At 38.7% G+C, this 27,844-nt stretch overlaps 1 protein-coding gene across 36 annotated transcripts in view; it reads left to right on the top strand.

Annotated features, from left to right (window-relative positions):
- The window catches only part of EYA1 (EYA transcriptional coactivator and phosphatase 1), a 627,341-nt gene that overhangs the window by 499,611 nt on the left and 99,886 nt on the right, over positions 1–27,844 (top strand). For 35 of the 36 annotated variants that reach the window (XM_086336569.1, XM_086336592.1, XM_086336567.1 and 32 more), the window contains 2 exons: positions 4,818–4,900; positions 5,302–5,488. In XM_086336569.1, coding sequence (XP_086192695.1) covers positions 4,818–4,900; positions 5,302–5,488 — 270 coding nt within the window. Of the gene's footprint in view, positions 1–4,817; positions 4,901–5,301; positions 5,489–14,296; positions 14,448–27,844 lie in introns of those variants that run through there. The other variant, XM_086336605.1, reaches the window with a different exon arrangement.

A 27,844-nucleotide genomic window follows, 5' to 3' on the forward strand; every position in this document is an offset into this window, starting at 1 on the left:
CTCGCCCTTTCTCCCCTGCACCATCCATACTTAAGTCTGGTACATGGCAGCCTTCTGCACAATTGTGTCTTGTCTCCCAGGCCTGTGTAGAGTAGGAAGTGGGTTTAGTAGCTATACACACAGAAGCTTTTTTGGGAGTATTGTCCTTGCTGTTTTGCCTTTGCTTTTTGGTGTTCTAAGCTTTGGTGAAATTCATCTGGTCGTACTGGTACCCAGTCTGAATCAGATCAGCTATTAGAGTGGGACACTTTGTTCCCTGGGGCTTCTCTGGTGGCTCAGATGAAGAAACAGCCTGCAATGCTGGAGACCCAGGTTTGATCCCTGGGTCAGGAAGATCCCCTGGAGAAGGGAATGGCAACCCACTCCAGTATTCTTGCCTGGAGAATTCCATGGACAGAGGAGCCTGGTGAACTATGGTCCATGGGATCCTAAAGAGTTAGACATGACTGAGGGACTTTTATTTCACTTTGTTTGTTCCCTGTGAGCTTTGTTTAGCCCAGCTCAAGGGCCACAATACCCACAACAGTCTCTGAGAAACTTCCATTCTATAAATGCCTGATGAGTGTGATTCCTTTCTTAGTATAAGAAATTATGTGTGAGGCTGCAGTGTGTATCTGTGTGGGTGTGTGGTCAGCATTCCTAGGAAGAGACAGGAGAAATCTAAGAGACTGAATTCACACCACGTGCTGTTCTGTGCTTAAGTTGTCGGTCATGTCCGACTCTTTGCGACCCCATAGACTGTAGTCACCAGGCTCCTCTGTCCGTGGGGATTCTCCAGGCAAAAATACTAGAGTGGGTTGCCATGCCCGCCTTCAGATCTTCCAACCCAGAGATTGAACCCAGGTCTCCCGCATTGCAAGCAGATTCTTTACCATCTGAGCCACCAGGGAAACTCAGGTAGGGCCTAATAAGTAAGCCCTGATAAGTTTGAATTTGATCCTGAGGGTATTGGGGGGCATTACTTTTTGAACAGGGGAGTAAGAAGATGAAATGTGTACCTTAGAGAAAGTATTCTACTGCTGGTGTGGAGAATGAGCTCGAGGGAGCCAGAAGCTGGGCAGGAAGCTAGGAAAGGAGGTTCTTGAAGACATCCAGTGCTGGTGGCCTGGACTAAAAGTTGAGCAGCTCTCTGTCACACATGGAGGTGGGTGGGGAGGCCCTACTGGTCTGATTCTGGGGGTTAAAAATTAATATTGCCTGAGCCTGATTCTCCCCAGCTTGTCTGCCTTTGCCTGACATAGATCCTTGTGGAAGTTGCATTAAGTCTCGTAGGCCACTGGAGTGCCGTTAAACTCCTGCTCCTGCATATGAAATGGAATGGAATCTCAGCCTGCAGTCAGCCAGTAAATGAGTGTAACTTATGGTGAATTCCAGCTAATGTACAGTCACTGAAGTAGCATGAAGTCTGGGAAGTCACTTGGGTACCATTAAGAGTACTGAGCTGTGATTTACATGGTCAGACCCCAGTGGCCTATATGTGCCAGTAGAGCTTCCATGGTCTTTTCTACTTTGTTCCAGGGAGTAAGTTATGGAACAAAAACATCCATTTAAAAAATATATTTTCTATATCTTATTCATTTTCTCAGTGGATGGGGATTATTGAGGTCAGTATTTACTGTTCAAAAACTTGTAGTATAAATAAAAGTAGCAAGTCAAACCCAAAAATGTGTAGTTGAAATGAAAGTCACAAGTCATAACCCAGAGTAATTTTTTCTATCAAATGTGTGTAATAAAGTTTGAAAAGTATTGATAGTCACACTCTTATCCACAATAAATTTGAGTTTTTTACAAGGAATTTTTTAAATGTTCGTTATAAGTTTGTCATATATTTATATAGATATATAGATTTAATATTAATTTTCCCTGATCTATAGATATATAGAAGGAATACATATGCCCAGGAAGTCCATTGTTTAAAAAGAAAAAAAAAGCTAATGTTAACCTGATAAGCCCTAGAGGTCCATGCCTGTATCTTAATCATTCTTCTTTCCTCATGTATTTATCACCATGAGCCCAGTATTCAATACTTTTTTAATGACTGTGTGGTTGCCGCATGCAGATGAACAATATGAAAAACCTACCTAGTGATACTCCTACTTTTGAATGGTGGAATAAGTATTAGTTGTGTGAGAACTTTCTGCTTTTCTATAATGGGTGTTCTGGGAACTTTGAACAACTGGTCTTCCTAAAATTTACAAACGAAACCTCAAACATGATTCTGTGATAACATTTAAAAGTACCTTAGGAAATATTTTCTTTTCTTAATAAAAATAGCGAGTCCTTGACTGGTTTTTCAAAGTGTGTAGATACTTGATAAAATAATTTTAGATATGCAAGATATTGCCATACTTCTCTAGTTTGGGAAAGTCAAAAGAGGGAGAAGATACATAAATACAGTAGAGAATTTTATAAAGTTTTACTGGAATAAACAGTAATGGTTCTGAACATTTGTGTGTTACTATGGCTTGTTCGTTATATTTTCCAAAACTTCATTTGATCTGTTTAAGAAGCCTATGAAATAGAGTTTTTGCAGCTAGGGAAATTATATCTTAGAGCAGTTAGGTGATTTGTCCAGAGTCCAAACAGCTCATAAGTAATGAACTGGAAACTCTACGGTTTTCTGACTCTTTGGCCAATACTTAAATGTTCAGTAAGCAAGTACATAATTAATGTATATTAACTAGTACGTCATACCTGAAGGCATCTGTGAATAGGTGGTTCACACTGAAGACATCCTCCTTAAACCACCAACACATTTACTGCCTAGACTGCTCATTTGCTGCAAGTTTTATTTTAAAAAATGGTTTTCCTATTTTCAAAAGTAACACAGGTTCTGAGTAGAAAATTTTAAAATGATCATTGGCTCCACAAATATTCTGTGACCATAGATTGCACCCCTCCATAGACTTTTGTGCTTTTCAGAAATACTCTATGCTGTTCAAATGTTTCAAATGAGATCACAAAGAACATCTTCATTGCTTAAGTTTTTGTTTTAAAAAATTAGTATGCAACTATTTCCCATGTTGTTAAATGTCATTATGATACTATTTCAACAGCTTCATAATATTCCATTTTCTGAATAATGTCTATTAAGGACTCGGGGTTACTTTCTGTGTTTGGTTATTAGAAACAACACTGAAGAACATCTTTGCTAACTACCTCGTAGTATAGATGATATTTTTTTTTTTTTTAGAGTAAAAGCCTAGCAATATAATTACTGGGTTAAAACGGTATATAAAATTCTTGACTATGACCAAGTAGCCCAGTAGCTTGTCTTATTTAATTTGTTTTGTGTTCAAATGCCATTTTTTTATACATTTGCTAATCCCTGGCCTTTTAAAAATCTTCACTAAAATGATAGTCAAAAATAGTATATTATTAAAGATACATGCCACCCCTATGTTCATAGCAGCAGTATTCACAATATTCAAGACATGGAAACAACCTAAGTGTCCATTGACATGAATGGATAAAGAAGATGGGCTGTGTGTGTGTGTGTATACATACATACATACATATATATGTATATATAGAGAGATGGTGATGGACAGGGAAACCTGGCATGCTACAGTCCATGCAGTCACAAAGAGTTGGATACAACTGAGCAACTGAACTGAATATACACACACACACATATACACACATACATAATGGAATACTACTTAACCATAAAATAGAGTGAAATAATGCCATTTGCAGCAACATGGACAGACCTAGAGATTATACTAAGGGATGTAAGTCAGAAAGAGAAAGACAATCATATGATTTATACGTGGAATCTAAAATATGATGCAAATGAACCTACTTGCGAAACAGGAACAGACTCACAGACGTGGAGCAGACTTGCGGTTGCCAAGGGGAATGTGGGGTGAGCGAGCTATCGATTGAGAATTTGGGATTAGCACATGGAAACTGTTTATATAGAATGAGTGAATAAGGTCCGACTGTATAGCACAGGGAACTATATTCAATATCCTGAGATAAACCATAATAGAAAAGAATATAAAGAAGAAGGTATGTATATATATAAAACTGAGTCACTTTGCTGTGCAGCAAAAATTAACCCAACATTGTAAATCAATTATACTTCAATAAAAAAAAAAACAGTATATTGTTGCTTTACATGATTAAACAAAAAGATGGTAAATCTGTTGAAGGAGAAAACTAAGATTTGCTTTTTTGGTTTGAATCCTGCACAACTCTGCTGTTTGTTTTTTAGCACAGAGACATTCGACAAATAGAGTATTACCTACACAGCACATGTTCCTCTCTGATCTTTGTTTTATCAGATACTCTTAAGTGTTTCCATTTACTCTTCTGTGAAATAAAATAATCAGCTTTTTCCATGGGCCATTCAGATAACAAGTACCAGTTGGAAAGCATCTTGAACTTTTGGAAGTAGCATCATAGTTTTTGAGCTAGCAGGAATTTTAAAGATCATCTAATCTGATCCCACTACTTTACAATAATCATATTTAATGTAAAGATGTGAAAATTCTGTGCATTTTACAAATTGAAATGGAAAGCTAAGTATCTGATATTTTTACACAAATACATAATTTCATCCATAGTTTGAGTTCCTCATGTCCTTAGAAATTTAAACCTCTTTACTTATGAACTCTCAGTTGTATAGTGATACTAAAATTGTCAGCCGTTTTATGAAACCAGAATTTTAGCTATGGCAATTTATTCTGGTTTCAAGATAAACCAAATGCATTTCTATGAACTCCAGCTCTGCTTTATCTAAATAATAATTTCCTGTAGACACATTACTCGGCATGGCTTAGTCACCCATGTTTCTTTTCATTTTGTTTTAGGTAGCAGTTTTACAACATCATCAGGATTATATACAGGAAATAATTCACTCACAAATTCCTCTGGATTTAACAGCTCACAGCAGGTAATTTTAAAAGCCAGGTTGACTTCTGAAATTAAAAAAAAAAAGTGCAGTAGCTGATTTTCTTATATGAAGAAAATCAAGAGCTTTCTTAAGCTTTCTGATAGATTTTTTTGCTCTTGAAAAAATGTCTTTAGCAGTCCTACATGGTGAGTCATTTGGTTTTCAGATTGGTTAAACTTTACCTAATAATGCAACCTGAAATAGAAGAAATATGAAGAGGGAATCCAATCTTACCTAAAATTGGTTTGCATGTCTGCGCATTTCAGTCAGTGTGTGCTTGTGTGTTCCTTTGTGAATTCAGAGAAGACAGAGATGCAAACGTATTTACGGTTATACTCTGAAATGTAAGAAGGCAGCAGCTGTGTTCTGACTGGTTGTTCTTGTGTGGTTTAATTTGGTAGGACTATCCATCTTATCCCAGTTTCGGCCAGGGTCAGTATGCACAGTATTATAACAGCTCACCGTATCCAGCACATTACATGACGAGTAGCAACAGCAGCCCAACAACGCCGTCCACAAATGCCACTTACCAGCTTCAGGAGCCACCATCCGGCATTACCAGCCAAGCAGTTACAGATCCCGCAGCAGGTAATGATTTGCCTTGATTAGTCCTGCAGGCTGTATTTCTGATGGTTTAAATGCATTTTTCTACAATCATATATTCATGACAATGGTTGCACACTTTTGGCAAGTTTTAGCAAGGCCTTTAGTCAAGCAGCATGATTGTGACATTAATTTTATTTTTACTTATTTACTTAAAAGCTTTCATATGAAGTTATAAACTTGAAACTTACATGAAATAAGATGAGATATGATCTCATGTAAAAATACATGAGATTTTATTTAGTTGTACATGTACTCCATTTTCAGGGTATATATGTAGCTTTTTGGATGTATAATTATAAACATTTAGCTAGGATGCTTAACTGTAACTTTAACTAAAGTGTTGACATATGAATATAAATGACATCATCTTGAATTTAATGTTCATCATCATGAACTAGTTAATGTTTTTCAAAAAATCAAATAGCCTCTAAGGATCAATCATGGAAGATAGTGATTCTTTTGGCCTACCCTTTCCCACTCATGACCTACTGTGGATTTTATAACAATGTTTCTGAGAGTGGGCATTTTTTGTACTTCACAATATTTGGTTGTTGTTGTTCAACCACTAAGTCATGTCCCACTCTTTGCAACCCCATGGACTGCCGCATGCCAGGCTTCCCTGTCCTTCACTATCTCCCAGAGTTTGCTCAAACTCATGTCCATTGAGTCAGTGATGCCATTCAACCATCTCATCCTGTGTTATCCCCTTCTCCTGCCCCCAATCTTTCCCAGCATCAAAGTCTTTTTCCAATGAGTTGGCTCTTTGCTTCAGGTGCCCAAAATACTGGAACTTCAGCATCAGTCCTTCCAATCAACATTCAGGGTTGATTTCCTTTAGGATTGACTGGTTTGATCTCCTTGCAGTCCAAGGGAGTCTCAAGAGTCTTCTCCAGTACCACAGTTTATTTTTTTTAATTTATTTTAATTGGAGGCTAATAACTTTACAGTATTGTAGTGGGTTTTGCCATACATTGACATGAATCAGCCATGGGTGTACATGTGTTCCCCATCCTGAACCCCCTCCCACGTCCCTGCCCATCCCATCCCTTAGGGTCATCCCAGTGCACCAGCCCTGAGCACCTTGTCTCATACATCAAACCTGGACTGGTGATCTGTTTCACATATGATAATATACATGTTTCAATGCTATTCTCTCATCATCCCACCCTTGCCTTCTCCCACAGAGTCCAAAAGACTGTTCTATACATGTGTGTCTCTTTTGTTGTCTCGCATATAGGGTCATCGTTACCGTCTTTCTAAATTCCATATATATGCTTTAGTATACTGTATTGGTATTTTTCATTACTTCACTCTGTATAATAGGCTCCAGTTTCATCCACCTCATTAGAAATGATTCAGATGTATTCTTTTTAATGGCTAAGTAATATTCCACTGTGTATATGTACCACAGATTTCTTATCCATTTGTCTGCCAGTGGACATCTAGGTTGCTTCCATGTCCTGGCTGTTATAAACAGTGCTGCGATGAACACTGGGGTACATGGGTCTCTTTCAATTCTGGTTTCCTCGGTGTGTATGCCCAGCAGTGAGATTGCTGGGTCATATGGCAGTTGTATTTCCAGTTTTTTAAGGAATACCCACACCGTTCTCCATAGTGGCTGTACTAGTTTGCATTCCCATCAACAGTGTAAGAGGGCTCCCTTTTCTCCACACCCTCTCCAGCATTTATTGTTTGTAGACTTTGGGATCATAGCCATTCTGACTGGTGTGAGATGGTACCTCATTGTGGTTTTGATTTGCATTTCTCTGATAATGAGTGATGTTGAGCATCATTTCATGTGTTTGTTAGCCATCTGTATGTCTTCTTTGGAGAAATGTCTGTTTAGTTCTTTGGCCCATTTTTTGATTAGGTCATTTATTTTTCTGGAATTGAGCTATAGGAGCTGCTTGTATATTTTTGAGATTAATTCTGTATCAGTTGTTTCGTTTGCTATTATTTTCTCCCATTCTGAAGGCTGTCTTTTCACCTTGCTTATAGTTTCCTTCGTTGTGCAAAAGCTTCTAAGTTTAATTAGATCCTATTTGTTTATTTTTGCTTTTACTTCCATTACTCTGGGAGGTGAGTCATAGAGGATCCTGCTGTGATTTATATCAGAGGGTTTTGCCTGTTTTCCTCTAGGAGTTTTATAGTTTCTGGTCTTACGTTTAGATCTTTAATCCATTTTGAGTTTATGTTTCTGTATGGTGTTACAAAGTGTTCTAGTTTCATTCTTTTACAAGTGGTTGACCAGTTTCCCCAGCACCACTTGTTAAAGAGATTGTCTTTTTTGCATTGTATATTCTTGCCTCCTTTGTCAAAGATAAGGTGTCCATAGGTGCGTGGATATGTCTCTGGGCTCTCTATTTTAGCACCACAGTTTAAAAGCATCAATTTCTTTGGCACTCTACCTTCTTTATGGTCCACCTCTCACATCTGTACATGACTACCATAAAAACCATAACTTTGACTTGATGGACCTTTGAAAGCAAAGTGATGTTTCTGTTTTTTAATATGCTATCTAAGCTTGTCATAGCTTTTCTTAAGGAGCAAGTGTACATTTGATGGGCCCTTTTAAATGAAACTCTATCTCCAGAAGTCTGCCTACTGTGTCTTTAATACTTCTTCCCCTCCATTAATTTTTTCTGGAACTCTTAATAGTGTATGCTTAATTTTCTGAATTGGCCTCCACCTGGGTTTCTTACATATCCTCTTGTACTTCTTGCATTCTTAACTTTTTAAAATGTCTGTCTGTCTGTGCCAGATCTTAGTTGCAGCACACCGGATCTTTTAGTTGTGCACGTGAGATCCAGTTCCCTGACCAGGAATCGAACCCAGGCTCCCTGCATTGAGAGTGCAGCGTCTTAAGCACTCTACCACCACTGAAGTCCTGCATCCTTAACTTTTTACAAATATAATCTTTCCTTTCATAGATTAGAAGTGAACTATTATCCTTAAAGAAGCCGTGAGTTTTTTCCCTTTGCCTTTTACTCCTAAAGCCAGAGCCCAGTCAGTCATATTAAAATGGTCTTTCATTGTAACTCACTTCTGTGACGTGATCAGAGTGTTAATTCTCAGTGGTTATCCCAAATCATGGGCAGAAAAAACTTTTATGTGATAGATGCTGATTTAAATTTTGACTGTAGGTTTACCTTGTAAATCTTAGCAAATGATCCTCCTTAAAACTCCTTTAAATGTTTAATCATTCTACTTTTTCTCTTAAATGGGTATAGACACTGTTTTGTTCAAGAAATCAGTTAAATCATTCTGGAAGTTAAATCATTCTTAATCTTGTATTCCAGCTAACTATAAATACAGTTTCTGCTGCATATCTCAACTCTAGACATGTTTATCTTGATTATCATATTCCAGTTACCTTTATTTAAGAAAAAAATGAGCTTTTATCTTATGACATGGCTTATATGTGGAAACTTAAGAAAAAAAATCCAGATGAACTTATTTCCAGATCAGAAAGAGACTCACAGACATAGAAAAGAAACTTATGGTTACCAGAGGGTGAAGTGGAGGTTGGAGAAGTAAGAAATTAGGAGGCTGGGATTAACACTACTGTATATATAGTAGATAAGTAATAAGGACCTATTTATTGCAAAGCACAGAAAACTATACTCAATATTTTGTAATAACTTATAAGGGAAGAAAATCTGAAGAAGAATATATAATATAAAAGACATATATAAATAAGATGGAATCACTGTGCTAAATATATAGATATATGTGTGTGTGTATATATATTACTACTGAATCACTGTGCTGTACACCTGCAACTAACATTATATTGTCAATGGACTATACTTCAGTTTTAAAAAGTAGCTTGATATAATATTCACTCAGTTCACATATATAAAAACAGTATTCATAGAACCTCATATATGTATTTTTCTGCATTTTAATTAGACTTCACATCTATATAACCACACTTAAGTAAACTTTGTTATAAAAGGAATTGAATGTCTGGTAGAAGTTACTGTAGAACTTTGCTGTCTCTCCTTGTCACATTGACTTCATGTAGGTATCAAGAGGAGAGATAATGGTTTGTTGAAATTTAGAGATAACTTGTGTTTTTACATGTATCTTCTGGGTCATGAAATGTTCTTGAGGACCAAAAGGAACTTTGAAATGAGGACAGATATGTGAATGTGAAACAGAAAAACTCTTTAGGGTCTGTGGAATAAGATACTGAGAAAAGGAGACAGCTGAATAATTTTACTTAATTAATGACATTTTGGTTGTGAAGAGCACAGTATAAAACAAACTGAAGACTTAATCATGTTTCTTAAATTAAGTTTGATTAGAGCTTTATAAAAAGGCCATTTGGACATATCATAAAACTTTATGTCTGAAACTTGACATTGTTCTAAGTGAATTTTGTTTATAAAAGGGATGCCATGTGAAAGAGAGGGAATTAGTGGGCACCAAGCCACACCAGATGGGAAAAAGTGTGAAATTATAATTTTTGAAAAGTATATATAATTTTATTTTAAGATTAAATGATTTATTTTAGGTTTTATTTGAATGTATGCTTAGTGTTCTAGGTACTTATTTCAATTTCAGTATCTTTATTGCTATAGAATAGGAATGAATTGAAGTGGAGAAAAAATAATATTTTTCAGATTTTTTTTAATATTCAGCAGTTCCCACTAAAAATGTGTGTGTAGTGGATCAACCTTTTGTGTTACATAATGAGTTCAGTGAGTTTACACATTGAAAAAGAAATGTGGATTACTTTAAAAATTCAAGGAAATTTTCATCTTTTTTTTAAACATTTGTAGTAAGACTGTGGATTCAGCCTAAGTTGTTTGGCATTCACTTTACTTTCTTACTAGTCATATAGAACATTATGGATGACAAGAGAGTGTTGATGATAAAGTCTGTAAAAATCATTAAGCTAAAGAATTATAAGAATGATTTATTACATATACTGTAACATTTTTGTTTTGAGATTGAAACAGTAGTTAAAATAACATGTTTATTTTTGTTGAAATTATTTCAGGTGTTTTTTTTCCTATTAATAGTCTATTTGGTTTAAAGTCAGTATTTTGCAATACTGGAAAGTTAAATTTTAGTCATTATCTCATGTATAACTAAGTTCTGCCTTTCAGTTTCATGGAATTACACAGAACAGATGAATCCACAATCCATGAGTTCTTCCATGATATCCGTTCTTTATTGTTCATAGAACTGTTGTATCATAATGGACAAATAAGATGACCTTGTAAGGGCTTTTTTCAATATGAATAGGTAAGGACTCATTTTTTCAATTGAGTTTATATTTTTATTGTTTTTTTGGCTATGCCTCACGACTTATGGGATCTTAGTTCCCTGATCGTGGATTGAAACTGTAAATGGAAGCATGGAGTACTAACCGACAGCCAGGGAATTCGCAGGACTCATTTATTTTTAATTCTACATTTTAAAATTTATATGCACGATAGTCATCTTTCAAGTCTATGATATTATGCAGTATTTGTTACAAATATGTACTTCCTTATGAATCTTAAGCTCATAAGTTATTTTAATATGTTTGTAGTTAAATATTGAAAGCTGTATCCTCCTTTAAGTAGACATATGTCATACATTAAAAATAACATAATTTGAATGTGAAAGCATAATTTCAAGTTTTAAAAACTAAAACCAGTGCCTTTGCATTCATTTTAAAAAGAGGAATTTGTTAGTCATGCATTGACACTCTTAAAAAATTGTATATCATTTGGAGATAGGTAAGAATCCATATACCTTGAGAAGTATAGTGAAATTGATCATTCAACACAATTTTAATTAACTTACTGAATTCATAAAAATTGTGCCTACTCTTCAACTAGCAATGCCAGCCTCCCCACTCCCAACTGAAGGATATCTTGGTTGCTTCCAGTTTTGGCAATTATAAATAAAACTACTGTAAGCATTCATGTAGGTTTTTATATGGACATAAGTTTTCAACTCGTCTCGGAAAATTCCTGAGTCTGATGGCTAGATTGTATGGTAAGAGTATGTTTAGTTTTATAAGAAGCTGCCAAAAGGTCTTTCAAAGTGGCTGTACCATTTTGCATTTCTACCAGCACGAATGAGAGTTCTTTTCGCTCCACATCTTTACTAGCATTTGGTTTGTCAGCCTTCAGCTTTGGGCCATTCTGATAGGTGTGTTCTGTTGTCTAACTGTTTTAATTTGCACTTTCCTAATGAAATATGATGTTGAGTATATCTTTTTGTATAATCATTTGCCTTCTGTGTATCTTCTTTGATGAGGTATCTGTTCAGATCTTTTGCCCACTTTTTAATCAGGTCGTTTTGTTGTAGAGTTTTAAAAGTAATTTGTATATTTCAGATATGTCCTTTATCACATGTACTTTTGCAAATACTTTCTCCTGGTCTATATATTGTCTTTTTATTCTTAGCATTATCTTTTGCAGAGCAGAGGTTTTTAATTTGAATGAACTTTTGTTTTTTTTCCTTTCATGGAACATCATTTGGTTTAGTACCTGAAGACTCATTGCCAAACTCTAGGTTTTCTCTTATGTTATGATCTATAAAGTTTGTGGGCATGGAGTTGTTCAGAATATTCTTTTATTATCCTTTTAATGTCCATAGAATTGCTAGTGATGGACCCCTCTTTTATTTCTGGTATTAGAAATTTGTGTCTTCTCTCTTTTTTGTCTTGGTTGACCCAACTAGAAATTTATTAATTTTTTGTTTTTTTCAAAGAGCCAACTTTTCAGTTCAGTTCAGTTGCTCAGGTGTGTCAGATTCTTTGCAACCCCATGGACTGCAGCATGCCAGGCTTCCCTGTCCATCACCAATTCTTGGAGCTTGCTCAGCTCATGTCCATCAAATCGGTGATGCCGTCCAACCATCTCATCCTCTGTCATCCCCTTCTTCTCGTCTCACCAGCTTTTAGTTTTATTGATTTTTCTCTATTGTTTTCCTATTTTCAGTTTTACTGACTTCTAGGATTTTTAGGATTTCTTCTGCTTTTGATTTAATTTGCCCCTCTTTTTCTACTTTTCTAAGGCTTGAAGTTTAGATAATTGATTTTAAATCTTTCTTCTTTTCTAACATACACATTTAATACTGTGAAGTTCCCTTTAAATACTGCTTTTGTTGCATCCCACAATATTCGATAGGTTTTTTCTATTTTCATTTCGTTCAGAATATTTTTATTTTCACTATCATTGAAACCTTACCTTCTGAAGAGACATATATTTTATATACACTTTACTGGAGAAAAATCTTAGAAATTTGATAGTGCACAGTATATATCATTTATTACAGCCATCCAGTTATTCACATCTTCCCAATTAGATAGAGAATGTGTTTTGTTTCTGAGAGAAGGGTATTACATAATACATTGACATTCTATTATCTACTATAAGAAAATTTTGGTCAGAGTGAACTCTGCTCAAATATAATACTGTAAAATAACATCAAAATTAAATCCAATATTACTTTATTTTTTAAATCATGGCTTTCATTTTAAATAACTTTTAAAATGTTAAAAGAACATGTTTTTATTTTTAAAACAATTTTTCTTTGCAGAGTTAATGATTTTTCTTCTGTGTTTAAAAACATATAGAGTAAGAAAAAAGAAAAGGACATTTTAGGATGTTTTCCTTTCATACTAACATCTAAGCTCTCATACTATCATCTCTTAGCCACTGAAATGAAAAGAATATTTTCTTTCCTTGAACTGAACCCTGAAATCTTAAGTCATATTGTTACCAACATAACTGAATACATTTTTTAAAAAAATGAGATAAAGATAATTTAACCACTTTGAGAGTCATTCACGAAGAGACTTTTGAAATTGACTTTTCTAAAAAGAAAAGCCATTCTTTAAAAAATATTTTTATTATATGACTCATATATGTATAAATAAAATATGAGTATTCATTTGTAATCTAATTACTGTGCTATTAGTTAATTAAATTGGCTTGAAAACGTTATTCTTGTCCATAAAGTCTTAGAACATCTCACAATTATTATGACAGTGAGTATAATAATAATACATAGTAAAAGTATAATTACTGTGTTTAGAGCTTTACAACATATTACTTGTAATCTTATAAACATACCCATGAAGTCAGTACTATTTGTTTCCATTTTACAGGTGAGGAAAATGGGCATGTAACTCTTGAATACTGAAGTTGATCAGGAATTTTGAAGCCACGTTCTTATGAAAGGGCTATTCACCTGTAACATTGTATTTTTAGGGTAGTACAAAGCAATCAGAGAGAGATAAAACCAAATGATAATCATTTTAGATCAAATGGAAATAAAAGCTAATTATGTATTTATGAATTTTAGCATGGATCACATAGAAAAGTTCCTTTTTCAAAGGATTTGTTCATTTGAATTTCTTACAAAAACCTTAATGTTGAAATCTACCTTTTCATGCTTTGACTGCATGCAGACAATTTACTGGTTAAGGTGATGTACAGGAATCTTGCCAATATTGAATTTCAAGTGACAGAGGAAAAATCAGTATAAGAGGGAATTCAATATGCATGGGAAACGATTTGTTCCCTCTGCTTCTTTGATCCTTGCCAAGGCCTAGAAAGTAGAGCAAAGCTCATGAAAAACAGGGGGACATTCTTGTGCTAAGTGGCAGGAAAGCTCTGAACTCTAACAGGAGTTTGGTGAGATGGGATGAAAAACTAAACTGCCGGACGTCGTCCCAGTGAATGCAGGGAACACTGTGAATGCCACATCTATATTACCTATATTTTGCTGTATGAACTGTTTTGCAAAACTTGAGGCCATATTTGCTCCTTTCCACAGATGCCTCCTGGACTTCGGAAGGGTTTGCAGTTTGTTCAGCTCAAAAAGCAACTATTTCAACAAAATTTGAACTAGCATTTTGGAAACATTGTCAGCAAAACAAATATTTGTATCTAAAATAGCCAGGCTATTAAGATGTGAGAAAACAAAACAGATGTTTGGGGTTCCTGTGCTTGGTTGTCTTGATGGTATTTATTTGTCATCCACTACCCCCGCCCCCGACCCCTGGAATGTGTGGTGTTAACCTTATTGAGATTATAAAATTCACTTTTTTAAAAAATCTTGCCAGGAATGTTGTCAGTGGCCATACCTTTGAATTTTAGACTTGTTTCTAGGAAGTGAAAAATCCAGTGTTTTCACATTCACCCATGTGCCTCATGACTAGTTTGACTAATTTTTTCAGTTAGCTGGCATGAAATCAGGATGCCTTAGAGTCAGTTTTAGTACACTTGGATTCCAATATGTCATTCTTTCTTATATGTACACATAATGGATAATTGGTATAAAAATAATAAAGATCAGAAAGCATATATTATTGAGCTAATTAGTTTACATATCTCCCAGGCATTTATCATGTCATCTTCTTTTGTGGCTTAAGTGAGTCATTATTTCTGTAAAGTCTTAAGTATCCTTTGTGACCATCAATATAATAAGTTCCTTTGTTTAAGTTGAAGGACATCAGCATTTACAGATTAAAATTTTTTTTAATTTTATTTCTAGTTTTCTTTTTAATTGGAGGATAATTGCCTTGCAATGTTTATTTGCAAAAAATAAACCAGGGGAGCCTGGTGGGCTGCTGTCTCTGGGGTCGCAGAGAGTCAGACAGGACTGAAGTGACTTAGCAGTAGCAGCAGAGGTGATATTGATGATTAGTGGCTATCAATTTTATTTCTAGATTCATAGTCAAAATAAATTTAAGTTTAATGAATATCTTTAAAATGTATTGAATAATAATAAATGAGCGTGGACAGAGTTACAAAGGTCCACAAGGGTTTACAGAAAAGAATGAAACCACCTTCATCTTCCCTAGCCTTAGTTTCTTCCAGCAGAGCTGCTTGTGTCTCCTAGCGATACACTTTGTTTCTGTCAACGTAGACATAGCACGTTTCTGCCATACATCACCATGAATCAGCCATAGGTATACATATGTCCCCTCCTTCTTGAACCTCCCTCCCACCTCCCAGCCCATCCCACCCCTCCAGGTTGTCACAGAGCACTGAGTTGAGCTCCCTGCATCATACACCAAATTCCCACTAGCTAGCTATTTTACATACGGTAACATACCTGTTTCAATGCTACTCTGAATCCTTTTCACCTTCTCATTCCCCCTGCTGTGTGTACAACTCTGTTCTCTATCTCTGCTTTTCTCTATTACTACCCTGCCAACAGGTTCATCAGTACCATTTTTCTAGATTCCATATATGTGTTAATATGCTATATTAGTGTTTCTCTTTTATACTTACTTCACTCTGTATAACAGGCTCTAGGTTCATCCACCTCACTAGAACTGACTCAAATTCATTCTTTTTTATGGCTAATATTCCACTGTATGTATGTACACAACTTCTTTATCCTTTCATATAGATTAAATTTTTAAATTGGAGATGGTTGAGGAAAGGACATAGAAAGTTGTATGTGTTTCCCATCTCTCCACTTCATTTAATTGGGATTGTATGGCTTAATGGATGAGTTTGGGATTAACTTTTGAATAGAGGTGGTATTAGAGAAGGCAATGGCACCCCACTCCAGTACTCTTGCCTGGAAAATCCCATGGACGGAGGAGCCTGGTAGGCTCCAGTCCATGGGGTCGCTAGGAGTCGGACACGACTGAGCGACTTCACTTTCACTTTTCACTTTCATGCATTGGAGAAGGAAATGGCAACCCACTCCAGTGTTCTTGCCTGGAGAATCCCAGGGACGGGGGAGCCTGGTGGGCTGCTGTCTCTGGGGTCGCACAAAGTCAGACATGACTGAAGCGACTTAGCAGTAGCAGCAGAGGTGATATTGATGATTAATGGCTATCAATTTTATTTCTAGCTTCATAGTCAAAATAAATTTAAGTTTAATGAATATGTTTAAAATGTATTGAATAATAATAAGTGAGCATGGACAAAGTTACAAAGATCCACAAGGGTTTACAGAAAAGAATAAAACCGCCTTCATCTTCCCTAGCCTTAGTTTCTTCCAGCAGAGCTTCTTGTTTCTATAAACGTAGACATAGCACGTACCCTGAGCACTTGTTTTTTCATATTCAAGTATGTATACTTTTCATTAGTTTTCTTTTTCCTTAAAGATATTCTGTACCCTACATTTTTCTTTTAGTTATATGCAGAGAAACATTTAATGTATAGCTTTGTTGATTTTTATATTTCATATGCCAGTATAATGATGGCCCCAGGTGGCGCTAGTGGTAAAGAACCCACCTGCCAATGCCGGAGACACAAGAGACACAGGTTCGATCCCTGGGTCAGGAAGATCCCCTGGAGGAGGGCATGGCAACCCACTCCAGTGTTCTTGCCTGGAGAATCCCATGGACAGAGGAGTCTGGTGCACTACAGTCCATAGGGTCGCAGGGAGTCGGACATGACTGAAGTGACTTAAAACACACCCATAACGATGGCACGTGCATTTTGAGCACTTACCATGTACCAAGCGTCATTCCAGGCACTGTTCGTGTATGAACTTAGTACATTTCCATCAGGCCCAGGGGAATAGGCAGTGTCATCATCACCCACATTTTACTGACAGGGAAGCTAAGGAGAGGTCAGCTGCAGCACTGAATTTAACTTCTAGAAGTTTGGCTTCAAACTTGTGTCCTTAATCAGGAAAGCATGCTGCTTCTTGAAACCACTGAGTCTGAGATTTCAAGCAAGCAGAAAAATGCAAATGTAAACAGAATCATAAAAGGTAGTAGCTATATGGCGTTCATTTTCTTTAATCAGTCATAGCCTGTATGAGCATAATCACTCAACAAAAGCATCTATTAGAAGGTATTCAGTTTAAATATATGTTCACCATTTGAATGAACTCTATTTGCTGATAAAATAACACAGGTCTGTCTGAAATTATAGGGACAGTGGTATACAATATATCAAAGGTGATGTTGTACTATGTTTCCTGAATTATAATATCAGTTTGTAGGCTCTTAAATGATCCACAACCAGATGTACACTTTCTCTCTTACCTTCCACTTCCCTAAATCTGCTCTCTCTCCTACTCCCTGTTGATCCTGTTTAATAATTACTGCCATGGACCTGCTTAGGAAACAGTTTTCACAACATCCCTTAACCCTTTCCCTGCAAATGACTTCACTCTCTACCTTACCAACTCTTTTTGTTTTTTTTGGTCCACTCACAGGTCATGGTTGATGAGCACTAAGTATAGGGATGGTAATACTCTTGTCTCAAGGGAAGCTCTGCATTTTAAAGTGAATGGAAAAAAGAAGAGCAGGCAATCTTAATCCAGTACAATCACCTTCCAGCACATTTAAAAATATTTCTTTTGCCCCTTCAGAAACTCTATAAAATTAAAATTGCATTTTCTTTAGAGCCATTATTTAAAACAAATTTTTGTACTTTTCACTTTAACGTAACTGCTGATATCTGAGTACAGTTTTCTGATGTTTTATGTTGTGTGTGCGCGGTTTTCACCGGGACTGTTGATTAGACTTGATGGTCATGGTTTGGTTTGGAACTCATGGCTACTATGTGTCTGTGAGAAAATAGATTCTGAGTTTCAAACAACTGATGCAAAAATATTCAGAACATAGCTGATTTGAAAACTGACACTCTCTTCAAGGTACAAATCCACTTAAGGAACTTTAGCCTGGAGCAGTTAAACCCTAGGGACAATTTTGAATTTTAAAGTTAGGAGTGATCTTATAGATTCTTTTGCCTAAGACATTCACTCTACTGATTATGAATAAGGAGTCCAGAAAGTTTAAGTTTTTCCAGAGTGGCGTGGCCTGCTATCAGCGGCATCTCTTGAATGCAAGTTGCAGTGGCAGCCTTGATAGATGTCGTGACATGGTACAGACTTCCCACAGTGCCCCGGGAAGCACTGCTGTCTCCAGAAGGTTGGGAAGGATGTCCTTTAATGAGTTCCCAAGGTGGGATCAGTCAGGGTCACGAGTCTTCAGGTTTAAAGCTAGCGGGGTTCCTTTAAGTCTTTTGTGATCCTTTGATACAGTGATATTCACTGAGAATTGAATATCATGCACAGTGGTCCCTAATTACACCTGCCTGGGTACCACTCTCCCCCAACCCTCACTCCCCACAAGGCATATCTGTGAACTTCTCTTGGGCATCACACTTCTTGGAATATAATTGAGAGAAACTGGAGTGGTGACTTGGGATTCAGAATGTGGTTAACCTGGCTCGGAATACTGGTTCTGTTGTTTACTCTGGGCACGTCACTTAGTTCTGTAGTGTATCAGTTTTCTATGAAATGAGGATACTACCACTCTTGTGTATGAGATGAATGAGAGAATAAAATTATGTGGTGGTTAACAAAGTGACTGCAGATCTAGGCCTTCAGATATTTGTTTTTTCAGTTATGCATTCAACAGATATGTGTAACCGCCCTGCTGTGTGCTGGGGACATAGAGGTGGCAAGAAGGGCAAGGTCCCTGGCCTCAGGAGCCAATGAGTTCTCTCCTCTTGAAGAGGATAACTGGGGTGAGTTGTGTGTTGTGGTTGTTTCAGAGGTAAAGCCTCCAAAGTGTGAGCGTCTATGTCTTTCCCATAGAATGAGGGTTTAAGTCAGAGGTTGAAGCAAGTGAAAAGGATGACAGATGTTTCTCTGAGGTCATCCATAAAGCACTGGAGAGTGGATGGTGACCTGACTCCAGGGATGATAAAATTCTCTTAACTTAGTTAATAGACCTTGACTGAGGATCTCATTTACCTGGGAGACCTCAATTAGTGATTCGTGAAAGAGAACCAATGGTCATGCAAGACAGAAATCAAAACAGTTCCCCTAAAGTTAAATAATACCTATTGGTCTCAGACTTGTGATTACTTCTATAAGACTTCTTATATATTACTTCTATAAGACTGCAAGGAGATCAGACCAGTCAATCCTAAAGGAACTCAGTCCTGAATATTCATTGGAATGACTGAAGCTGAAGCTGAAGCCCTAATACTTTGGCCACCTGATGCAAAGAACTGACTCCTTAGAAAAGACCCTGATGCTGGGAAAGATTGAAGGTGGGAGGAAAAGGGGGCGGGCAGAGGGTGAAGTTGTTGGATGGCATTACAAACTTGATGGATGTGAGTTGGAGCAAGCTCTAGGAGTTGGTGATGGACAGGGATACCTGGCGTATTGCAGACCATAGGGTCGCAAAGAGTTGGACATGACTGAGCAACTGAACTGAACTGAAAGTTTGTTAATACCTGTTGGTCTCTGACTTCTGATTACTTCTATAAGACTAGTCATCAAGCGTACTTACCTTGGCTTGTTTTACACATGTTTTTCTGTGACTGGTAACTTAAGGTTATCAGTTTCTTTAAGTCTTGTCTTATTTGATAGGGGCTTCCCCAGGGGCCCACTGGTTAAAAAAAAAAAAAAAAAACCCTGCCTGCAATGCAGGAGATGTGGGTTTGATTCCCCTGGGTTGTGAAGTCTTCTGGAGTAGGAAATGGCAACCCACTCTAGTATTCTTGCCTGGGAAATCCCATGGACAGAGGAGCCTGGCAGGCTACAGTCCATGGGGTCAAAAAGTCTGACACGACTGAGCACTTCCTTTGGTGAGGTACTAGTCACTGAGAGTCTTATATAGTGCAATGTAATTTATTCAAGGATTTTATGAGGTTGTTTGTTTATTTGTTGCCAAGAGAGATAACTCCCACTTAAAAAATCTTCCAGTATAAAATTGGCAGATCACTTTGGAGGCTTATTGGCCTGTTACTTCGTAGGTCTCTATGAGTCCTCAATAGCTTTTTGAGGAATATCATTGGCCTTCCCTCAGGTCTGTGGCCTTCCACCTGGGAATCTCTCCTGGTAAGGCCTCTTAATTTTCATAAGAGAATGTTATTTCTGTTCTCAGTGTAGCTAACTTAGTAACGAAGCTTGTGAGTCTTCTCTCAACTCAGCAGCCAAGTATTGCTCTCCTCCAACTTACCCATCAGTGTAACCTCCTCCCTTGTTGCCATCTAAAACTCAAGTGGAAACTTGCTTCTGGCAGCTGTCAGAAAGGTAAATAATGGCCCTGTTCTTCTAGATACCTTCAGTTTCATCCTTAAAATAAGGAAAATGCCCAAAGTCAGTGTTCTGTACCACCAAGTCAGCCATATGGAATCCAGTGCAGTCAGCCTTAGGAGTTAAGAGTCTCATGAAACGTGCTGTTTTATTTACTAGGAAGGCATGTTCCTGGTATCACATACACCCTCTCAATGAGCAATCCTGTGAGGTATTTCTGTCTTGTTTCTTTACAAAAACTGTAGAGAAATTGTTTTGTTTCACTTTATATCCCCATGAGTCATTGCTGCTAAGTCACTTCAGTCGTGTCCGAATCTGTGCGACCCCATAGACGGCAGCCCACCAGGCTCTGCCATCCCTGGGATCCTCCAGGCAAGAACACTGGAGGGGGTTGCCATTTCCTTCTCCAATGCATGAAAGTGAAAAGTGAAAGGGAAGTCGCTCAGTTGTGTCTGACTCTTCACGACCCCACGGACTGAAGCCTACTAGGCTCCTCCGTCCATGGGATTTTCCAGGCAAGAATACTGGAGTGGGTTGCCATTGCCTTCTCCAGCCATGAGTCATTAGGTTACTGAAAAAGTTCTTTTGGGTTTTCCATACCATCTTATGGAAACAGCTGAATGAACTTTATGGCCAACCTGATATTTTTGTTGACTGCAGACCTGCACTGACCACTCTCCCCCAGCTTCATTTTATTTACATTCCCCAACTCAGTGTTTCTTCTAATATACTCATTCATTGTTTCAAAAGATTGCTGCATAGTTATTTGTTGGATATCTTAAACCCTTTTTGGTGAGTGTAGGATATTAATTACTCAGAAAATAAGATGAATTTAAATGTTTTATTTGATAAGAATAAAGGCCAGAGAAAAGATTTACCACAACTACTCATGCTGAGAAAACGCCTGTATTGCAAATTACATTACAACCATCTTTTAAGTGCCACCATTTTGGCTAAAACCCCTTCAAGATTCTCCTAATAATAGCCTCCCAACAGCACGTCTCCATCTTTTCTTTTCTCTGTTCAGAGCCTCATTCCTTCTTGTCTAGTTCATAGGCTTGTATTCAATTCAGGTAATTTATATAAAAAGCATATTGCCAATTGTAATATGCTTCCCAAATGTAAGAATTCATTTTCTCTACCACTGACATCATTTTTGACTTCTGCAGTTTCTTTTCTTTTCCATCCCTGAGGACATTTTAAATGTTCTGAGCATTCTAAGCACTTTCTGAGGGATCTCTTTCCTTTCCAGTTTCCCATTTAGTTTTTTCCCTAATGTGTCCGTTTCAGTACATTTGTTCATCTAATTACCTCCCTTGACTCAGCTGTGATGTTGATAAAGGTTATAGAGGAAGTACAGTTCTCTTGAGAGGTATTGCTCCATCTTGCCATTAAATTTTGTTACACTGTTCTCTAGGTGAAAGAAAGGCAGGAAGCATGGTTTTTTCTGCCACTTGTGAATGAAGATTTGATGGTGTTCTCCAACACTGGACTGCCAGGGAGATCCTATAAGAGAGTTTTTAAATTTTACGTCAGGGAATATCAATCATGTGATCATATGCATTTTGTGAACCAGGGATGCTCCATGTACCAGATTGTTAGTTCATCCAACAACAAACTTTATTGAGCCCCTGGAATGTTCCAGGCTCTGTTCTAGACACGGGGAACTTAGCAGTGAACAGAATAAAGTCTCTGCACTCTGGGAGTTTACATTTTACCAGGGAATACAGACAATAAGTAAATATTGAAATGCATTTAGTAGTCAGAAGTACCTGGAAGGATGACGTGGTGCATAAAAAGAAGAGTTAGAGCAGGTGAACTATTTCTGAACTGCGGTCCGGCAAGGGGACATTTTAGCAGACACCCAAAAGGGGATGAGGAGAGACCTTGTGTATTTAGGGGAAGACTGTTCTGGGAGAGAAAACAGAATTACCAAGGCTTGGGCTGTGCTTGGTGGATTTGGGAAGTGGTAGGAAGGCCAGTGTGATTGGAGTGCATTGGCAGAGGAGAATGTGGGGGTGAGGGTGGGAGGTACAGAGCCCACATCACAGCACGTGTGTGGGCATGGGGTGGACTTTGGGTTTTGTTTTGAGCACGATGAGAAGTGTTTAAGCAGAGAAGTAGCGAGATGTCTTGACATTTAAAAGGAATCTGTCTGGTTGTTGAGCAGAGAGTGAGCTGGGGCAAGGCAAGATGGGGATTGGGGGCTATCATGTAGGAGATGCTTCCAGTGGTCCAGGTGAGATGTAGTGGGGGCCAGGCTTGGGCTGGAGGCACTGATGGCTGTCAGACCTGAGAGAAGTTAAAGAGTGTAGCTACCGGGATTTGTCTGTGGATTGAATGTGAAGAGTAAGAGAGGAATCATGGGTGACATCGTGGGTTGGGGTACAAACAGCTAGAAAAGCACATTTGCCATTGACTAATATGGGAAAATGGCAGGGAGAGAAGGTGGCATTGGGGACATCAGGGTTTCCAGTTTGGCTCATGTGAGTTTGAGATGCCTCTGAGAAATCCAGAGAGGGGATGGCAAGGAAGTTGTTGGATAAGTAAGTCTGATGTTCACAGGAACATTTAGAGTCTAAACTTGTCAACAGAGAGGCCATTTAGAGCTGATGTATCTGGATGAGTTGAGCAGGACACTGAGTGTGAATACAGCAGGGGAGAGAGCCTGAGGGAGCACGAGGCTGTGGGAAGTAAGTTTTCACGGGAGTGAGGTGTGATCCGCCAGGTGTAATGCCAGTGGAGGCTTGAAAACATGGAACCTGAGACTTGACCATTGGAGTTGACAGAGTAGGAATCCCTGGGGATCTTTTCTTCTTTATCTAAGCATTGCTTCTATTTCTTTCTTTCTTTCTTTCTGGCTGTGCTGGGTCTTCATTGCTGCTCACAGGCTTTCTCTAGTTGCAGTGAGCGAGGGGGCTTCTCCCCAGTTGCAGCGCACAGGCTTCTCACTGTGGTGGCTTCTCTTGTGGAGCATGGACTCTAGGGTGTGCAGGCCTCAGCAGTTGTGGCACACGGGCTTAGTTGCCCGAGTCATGTGGGATCTTCCCGGACTAGGAATTGAACCCATGTCCCCTGCATTCGCAGGTGGATTCTTAATCTCTGGACTACCAGGGAAAGCCATCACTGGGGATACTGACAGGGGAGTATTGGCGACACGCTGGAGAAAGCAGCATGATTGGAATGGATGTAAAAGAGAATGGGAGGATAAGAAATTTATGCAGCAAACCCAATTCTTTCACTTATTTCTGCTGTCCATTACAAGGTAATAGAAAAACGGTGCAGAAACAGGAAATAGATCCAGTCCGTATGCATATGTAAGTGATCCAGAGGAACACTGGCTGAAGTAGTTAACAGGGGCTGGGATCTCATGCCCAAATGAGAGGTTGGTTTTAGGAGCACAGAAATTTGTCCATCCTAACAAGAGGGGAGGAGACAGTGCCTGAAAAGTACTGGCAGGGGGTTTACCCAGGCGTGGAAAGTGTGGAGAGTGGATGCTTTTATTTTTTCAGTGGTCGGGGAGACAGGTTTCTTGCTTGAGGCCAGAAGGCGACTTGGTCCTAAGTAGCAAGCTGTCCCATGTGATGCCTTGATATGCAGTGAACACAGCAGCTCTGAGGTTCTGTCAGGGCGGGAACCATTGTCTTGTTGCACTTAGCATCTTGCCTGGCACAAAGCAGGTGCTCTAAGCACATAATCCCAAGGTGGAGCTACTCCACTGGCTCAGGGATTTGTTTGTGACAGCCACAGGCAGGAAGGCTAAAGGGTTTGTGGACCAAAGGGCACAAGATGCATGCCCTTTGTTCATAGATTAGGACTTTCAAAACAGCACAGCAGACTATGTCCCCAAATTCTAAAACAGCAGCAAGTGCTTTGTTTGTATAAAACCTAAATGATAATTTTTAGACTCATTTCCATGGTGCCCTGTTAGCATTAACACTACCATTATACACTGCTGTATAATAAACAATCTTAGACCTTTATCGCGGAGAAGGCAATGGCACCCCACTCCAGTACTCTTGCCTGGAAAATCCCATGGATGGAGGAGCCTAGTAGGCTGCAGTCTATGGGGTCGCTAAGAGTCAGACACGACTGAGCGACTTCGCTTTCACTTTTCACTTTCATGCATTGGAGAAGGAAATGGCAGCCCACTCCAATGTTCTTACCTGGAGAATCCCAGGGACGGGGGAGCCTGATGGCTGCTGTCTATGGGGTCACACAGAGTTGGACACGACTGAAGTGACTTAGCATAGCATAGCATAGACCTTTATTGATCATTGATACAAATGTTAGTCCCTAACCACTTTTTATATGTCTTAAATTTTTGAAATTCAAGTGTACCTGCCATAACGTAAAATAAACACTAGACTCTAAAAAAGAAAGAAACAGCACAGCAGGGCATTCAACCACGTGCAGGGCCTTTCTGAGCCTGGGGTGCCATGTGAGTACACAAGCCACATGGCTGTGGAGGTGGCCTGGTACACGGCTACCGGCTGAATCTGATCAAACACACCTGTGGGCTATAGACCCAGGGGCACTGGCCGGAGCTAGGACTTCAGGACAAGATAGCATTACATGCTTACATTTCTTTTAAAAGTTTAAGAAAGAAAGGTCAAATCTGAAAGTGAAGCTGCCATCATCACAGATGGACAGAGATGAGGATATAGCAGTGTTCTAAGAAAGTGAGCAGATGCATCAGTGCTATTTAGAAACTTTCATCACTGAAAACATGCCCTAGGGGTGTCTCCCTAATCAGAATTCCCCAAATCACAATAGTGGGAAAGGGAAGGTGGGAAAAGTGAAACTAGTCAATATCAGAGGTTACGGTTCATTGTCATTATAGATGTGGCATCGATGACTGATTAAAAAAGAAAAGACATACGGTTCATTGTCATTATAGATGTGGCATTGATAACTGATTAAAAAAGAAAAGACATAAGAAAATCCTCCCCATTCATTTCTCAAACTCCAGCAGAGAAGGACAGTGTGAATGGAAGTTTAGATCCAAGGCATGAGTAAGGTGGGGGCTTCCGTGGTGGCTCAGATGGTAAAGAATCTGCTTGCAATGCAGGAGACCCGGGTTCAATCCCTGGGTCGGGAAGATCTCCTGGCAAAGGAAATGGCAACCCATTCCAGTATTCTTGCCTGGGAAATCCCATGGACAGAAGAGCCTGGTGGGCTACAGTCCATGGGGTCACAAAAAGTCTGACACAGCTGAGTGACTAATATCACACACCCATAAGGTGACTGATTTTGTAGCTGCTTTAAAATTGACTTGTTTCAAAGGTTGCTTTCCAAAAACAGTATCTAAAAGACCTTTTTGAAGACATTTTCCAGCATTGTTCCCCTTTTCCTGGGGAGGGGGGGAATCAAATTAACTGAATGAGATGTATATATACACCTGTGCTCTGCTGTGAGCAGTTGTCTTCCATGGTAATGACTCCATCACCAGATAATGCAAGCATGAAGGTTAGGCCACCAAGGGAACTTCTGTAGAGTTCTGAGAATATTAGAAATTGCACTTTTTAAGTCTGAGGATCTCTGAGGTTGGTTCCAGGATGACTTATAGGAGAGGAGAATCCATTCTACAGTGTTGTCGGGGGACTGGGGTTGAGGGGGTAGGCCTGGGAAGGAATGGTTGTCAGATACAGTTGTCAGAGGTCACTGGAAGTCAAAGAAAATCTGAGTGTTCATTGTGAAAAGAACATTTGAAAACAACATGGACATATCCATGCCCCCTTTCCATTTGCCCTTTCACCTAAACTTCCTAATTTTCCTGTCCCATCATCCCTCAGTATCCTGGGGGTTTGGTTCCTGTGGGCCCTCCACCCCATACAAAATTCACAGATAGTCAAGTCCCTTATAAAATGTCATAATGTTTGCATATAACCTATGCACATCCTCCTGTATACTTTAAATCATCTCTAGATTACTTAGAATACCTAATATGATGGAAATGCTATGTGAATTGTTCCTTGTTGTTCAGTCACTAAGTCATGTCCAACTCTTTGTGACCCCATGGACTGCAGCACACCAGGCTTCCCTGTCCTTCATCATCTCCCAGAGTTTGCTCAAACTTATGTCCATTGAATTGGTGATGCCATCCAACTGTCTCATCCTTTGTCGTCCCCTTTTCCTCCTGCCCTCAATCTTTCCCAGCATCAGGGTCTTTTCCAATGAGTCGGTCCTTTGCATAAGGTGGCCAAAGTGTTGGAGCTTCAGCTTCAGCATCAGTCCTTCCACTAAATATTCAGGACTGATTTCCTTTAGGATTGACTGGTTTGATCTCCTTGCAGTCCAAGGGACTCTCAAGATTCTTCTCCAGCACCACAGTTCAAAAGCATCAAATCCAAATTTTGTTTTTTGGAGCTTTATGGATTTTTTAAAAAATATTTTTCATCTATGGATGCTAAACTTGAGGATACAGAGGGCTGACTGTGTTGTGAACAGTATGACTTGACCATGGCAGGCAGGGCCTTTGAATTTTTCTTTCCTAAAAAACAAGTTTAGCTTATCATCCAGTGTCACTGGAGCTTGCCTGCTCCAGTCATTTGTGACAGAATTTAGTCAGCTACAGAGAGCCCAGGAAACAAGTGTCCCCAAGGTTGCACAGCTGGAGCTGTGCCCACCTTAAAGCAGCTTCATCAGGCATGGTACCTGCATGGAGACCTGTTCTGTTGGAGATGAGAACCCAGAATCCCTCCCAGGATGGAGGTGTCTGGTGCCCATATCAACCCAAGGAGAATCTGTAATCTGTTTTGCATGTCAAGTTACTGTGTTTATGAGAAAAACAAAATCCTGTCCTCCTCTACCTTGTTTGCATATTCAAGGTAGGGGTGATGGCTTGACACGATGGCTAAGCTCTCTGAACACCTGGGATAGTGCCTTTTAAAAAGTATATATTAAATTCCTTTTCTGTTTGTTATCAACTCCCCCCAAATTAGCACCTTGTTTTGGACCTTGTTTTCCAATGATTTCAACATGTTTCACTTACTGTCTTTACCACAGTTTTACCATTCACCATTGGTTAACACTTTTGAAGAAGTGATGATACCCAGAAAAGTCAGGTGACAGTCACTTGCCTGAATCTCATAATCACGCAGGGTTATCTGTTTTGTAAATAAAGTTTTATTGAAACACCCCTGTACTCCTTCACCAACATCCTGTCTGGGGTTACCTTTGGCCTGTGTCAGCAGAATTGAGTCATTGCCACAGAGACCATATGGTCCACGAAACTATTTGCTGACTCTTTACCAAAAATAAAAAAGAAAAAAAAAACTTACCTCTGTATTAGAATGTACCAACACCTGCCACTCTAAAAATGGAGAATTGAAGTAAAATAGTGTGGGC

The sequence above is a fragment of the Bos grunniens genome, chromosome 14 (assembly GCF_055505025.1).
Source record: "Bos grunniens cultivar Pamir isolate PY7600 chromosome 14, Bosgru_T2T1.0, whole genome shotgun sequence".
In the NCBI taxonomy this organism is placed as follows: Eukaryota; Metazoa; Chordata; class Mammalia; order Artiodactyla; family Bovidae; genus Bos; species Bos grunniens.